A 4,141-nucleotide genomic window follows, 5' to 3' on the forward strand; every position below is an offset into this window, starting at 1 on the left:
GACCCTACTGCAATTCGCCAATTTATTGATTTTATATAAGTTTTTAAAAATCTACAAATATTTGGGTTTACCCTGTATTTTCCATTACACCTGTAACATGAATGTAAATAAAATTTAGAAAACTATTCTCACATTTACACTCTAATTGACGTATCGTTTCTATTGACCTTTAATCCCCTATTCACTTTTTGTTATGGGACAGAGTTTGATAATAATAATAATAATAATAATTTCTCTATACATTGTAGTCAATTTACCTTTTCCTAATTGATTCTTGAATTTTTACAGGATAATCATCAAATTCGTAGTCTTAAACAAACTACAACTGAAATATTACTAATGTGCACACTATCTAGAAACATATAAATAATAATAATTGACGGTGACTTTTACAATCAACATAATTAAATATGCAGTGTGACAAAGAGAAATTTTATGCAGTTAATCGATATTTATCTTCAAGTTTTCGTCACCTTGGACGACTGATTGGACGTCATCCATTGTATTTTGTAATAATACCATTTCTATTCACTGCTCTAGCCGCTTTGGGTTTATTTAAATTACAAGTTATTAAAGATACGGAATATTTATTTGTTCCGTCAAACGGAAGAACTTTGAAAGTAAGATCAGAAATTGAAAAGTTCTTTCCGGAAAATGCTACAGATTTTGATCTTTCACGAGTGATAGGATATAAGGGAGCGAATATGATTATAGCGACGTGTAAAGATGGAGGAACAATGATGCGTGAATACGTATTTGATGAATTACAAATGCTAAACGAAAAGATTCTCGACATAAAAATACAATGGCAAGGACAAAACATAACGTATTCCGATATCTGTATGCGATCGGAAGGAGAGTGTTATCGAAACAATATATTGTCTTTAAAAACGAAATTTGAAGACTTCGGAAGAAAAAAGCTAAAAATTAAGTAAGTATTTTTGTTATATTACTATTTTAATATTTCAGTTTCATTGTTTATTTATGCAAATATATGTGAATGAATACTAAAGAGCTCCCCTGATTGTAATCGATATTTAATAAATAAATTACTTTAGACGTGATGCGTCTAAAGTCATTTATTTTTGTAATATTTTTGTAACAATTTCGGTGTTTTCTTTGTGGATTATGTTAACTTATATATCAATCTAAATAAAAAAATTAATGAATAGAAAATCGAAACAAATTCTCCAAGTTCATTGCATTGTTTTAACTATGCAAAAGAAGTTGGAACTTGAACGATGCAAAATAATTAAGAACAAGTTAATGATAATATTTTAATGAGATAATGGTAAATTAATTTTGTTAATATTAGTTTAATTTAGTTAGAACAATGAAGAAAAACAAAAACATATTTTTCAACAGGATACAACTACTTTAACAGATCCTAATTAGTTTGTTTTTTAAACAGGTATCCGATGGAAATAAATTCATCGCACATTAATATAGATGCTATCAATTTAGGAGGGGTTTCGACTGACGAAAACAGTTTTATAACAGAGTTTCAAGCAGTTCGTTTATTCTATTTCGTCGATTACTATAATTCCAACAAACAGGAAATTGCTCTTAAATGGGAAGAAGAATTTCTAAAAACACTTGCTGAAAATTCCTTCGTTCACATCCGCGTATCAAAAATGAGTGGAATTAGTATCGATAATGAAATTAATAATGTATTCGTAAATATTGTATGGCATACTATTATTAGTGGAGCATTTATGATAACATTTGCAAGTGTAACTTGTCTGACGAAGGACTGGGTGACGAGTAAACCACTGATTGGTGTTTCCGGATGTATCTCATCTTCGTTTGCTGTGGTAACTGCCTTTGGTATTTTACTACTCTGCGGTATGAAATATACCGAAGCAAATATGATTGTTCCGTTTATAGTTGTAGGTTAGTATATAAAATACATTAAAAAAAAAAAAATAGATATGTTATTTAATATAAATCAAAACTCTCGATTGCTTAAATGTATTCTACAGGTATCGGACTGGATGACTCATTTGTTTTGTTAGCTGCTTGGAGAAAAACCAATCCTAAAGATTCAGTTGAAAAAAGGATGAGTGTAACGTTCTCCCAGGCTACCGTATCGATTACCATAACGTCTTTGACTAACGTTGTTTGTTCGTTAATTGCGTTAACTACTCCTTTCAGAATTCTCCACATTACTGGAAGTTTCATGGCTTTAAGTATTTTCATAGATTACATCTATCAAGTTACATTCTTCGGCGGATTTCTTGCACTGGATGGTTATAGAGAAGCCAAGAAATTGCATGCTGTACTCTTTGTTCCTGTTAAGCTGGATGAAAGACCATCGGGTAAGATAGCAATTAAGCATTTAGTTAATTGTTAAATAATTGGTTAACTTCTGTGTAAAAAATGGCAGTTTGCATTTAATTTTATTGTTATAATATTTCTTAGCATTATTCTCAATTACTTTCAAAAGTATTTGGAAACATGAAATCAGATGATTCATTTGAATTAAGAAAAAGACATTTTTATTATTATGAAAATACTGAAAAATAGTCTTTTGAACATATAAAAAATTTTTAGTTTGTGAAGTTAGCTTTTCTTCTGAAAAAAATATAAAATCTTTCTTTATTCTTCGAGCTCTATCTTCTAATGGAGACAGCCTTTACAGGGGAAAACGTTTTCTATCTTTGACGTTTCTAATGAAAACATCGCGGGTTAATCCTATTCTTCTTTTGATATTATCTATCTGAGTGACGGTCAGGGTTTAATGAGCTTGCTGAAATGCTTTTGTAGTGCAACGGGGCAGAGTTAAAAATAAAAGACAAATAGAATTGCTTTTTTCATGTCTTCGTTTTCTATTCACTTTTCTCTGTTAGATTAGTTGGAATACAACAACATATTTGTCTTTTTATAAACAAATTGTCAAAATACAAAATATTAAAGACTTATACGAATAAATGTATTCTTATAGTCTTCTTTGTCGTTCTTTTCACATGATCTTCGTTAGCTGAGACGACCTTTCTTTTCATAAAAATATACAGTCGACCTCCCCCTATAACGCGGTAGATACGTTCCGCTTTATAAGAATTTCGCGTGTAGGAATCCTTAAATACATGAGCCAATCGCAGCCCGACACGTGTGAAGTTTACGGACTACGGCTGTTTGAAATGTTTTCTTCAATAAAATTAATCGATTCTAGACTAATTTGACTCAACATTCCAAAACACGTATAATTTTTTGGAAATAATCCGTATAAACTATGCTATAAACAAAAAATTGTAGGATTACTTACCGAGTATGCACCGTTCGACCACGCCATTGCTTAAGCTTGTTTTCGTCGCGGAGCGGTGCAACAAACGGCGGCCGCGTTTTCTGATACGAATTTTTTGCAGAAAAATAACTTTCAACTTTGGAGACATCATTAATAGAAATAATTTTTATGGCCGTTGAATAAGAAATGTTTTTTTTCACAAGAAGTGTATAAAATTACAGTACTGTATTAGACTTACATTACCTAATTTAGGCCTATATACTGTACAGACGATAGTAAACTCAACTTACCCGCCTAAACTCTCCGTAGCTTGTAAGTAGTTCGGTTGCTCGTCCACTATTGGTCCAGATTCGACTAATCCTGTCGCGACACGAGTCGGCGATGACGTTTTACCGCGTTTTACGAGTCTCTGTTAGCGTCTTTATACGAATACGGTCGCAATTTTTTCGCCGCGATATACGAATCCGCATTACATGAACCCGCGTTATAGTGGGGTCTACTGTATTTCGTTCTGGATGTTTTAGAACATATTTATCATTTTTCTTATATTACAGTAATAGATAGTGTACACAAAAGATTACAGTGATGTCTCGTTCTTGAAATTTAATTCATTCCAGGTTCGAACCAGGAATCGTTCGAAGCTCGAGTCAATTTTTACGATGGAAATAATGGAAAACGAATTAATCCATTCCTAGAGACTAAACAATAACCTTTTCGATAAACTTAAAACAGCAAACAGGCACAATTTGAAGTAGAAATAACACAAAAATGCCTTAATAATGAAATAAAATACGTAAATATTGTTGCATTTATTGGTTGCAGATTTTGGCATGGCCACCAGATTCGTCACTCGAGTACCAATTAAAATTGTAAAGGATTAAATAAATATATATATAT

General features: G+C 31.6%; 1 protein-coding gene across 1 annotated transcript in view; it reads left to right on the forward strand.

Moving 5' to 3' along the window:
• The first annotated feature begins 287 nt into the window (after positions 1-287).
• Positions 288-4,141, forward strand: part of LOC111634478 (patched domain-containing protein 3-like) — a 21,968-nt gene continuing 18,114 nt past the window's right edge. The window contains exons 1-3 of the mRNA XM_023379251.1: positions 288-931; positions 1,412-1,893; positions 1,983-2,318. Of these exons, the coding sequence (XP_023235019.1) occupies positions 411-931; positions 1,412-1,893; positions 1,983-2,318 (1,339 nt within the window). The 5' untranslated portion in view covers positions 288-410. The remainder of the gene's footprint in view (positions 932-1,411; positions 1,894-1,982; positions 2,319-4,141) is intronic.

Source organism: Centruroides sculpturatus, unplaced genomic scaffold (assembly GCF_000671375.1).
Source record: "Centruroides sculpturatus isolate CEXI.00-Female unplaced genomic scaffold, Cexi_2.0 scaffold710, whole genome shotgun sequence".
In the NCBI taxonomy this organism is placed as follows: Eukaryota; Metazoa; Arthropoda; class Arachnida; order Scorpiones; family Buthidae; genus Centruroides; species Centruroides sculpturatus.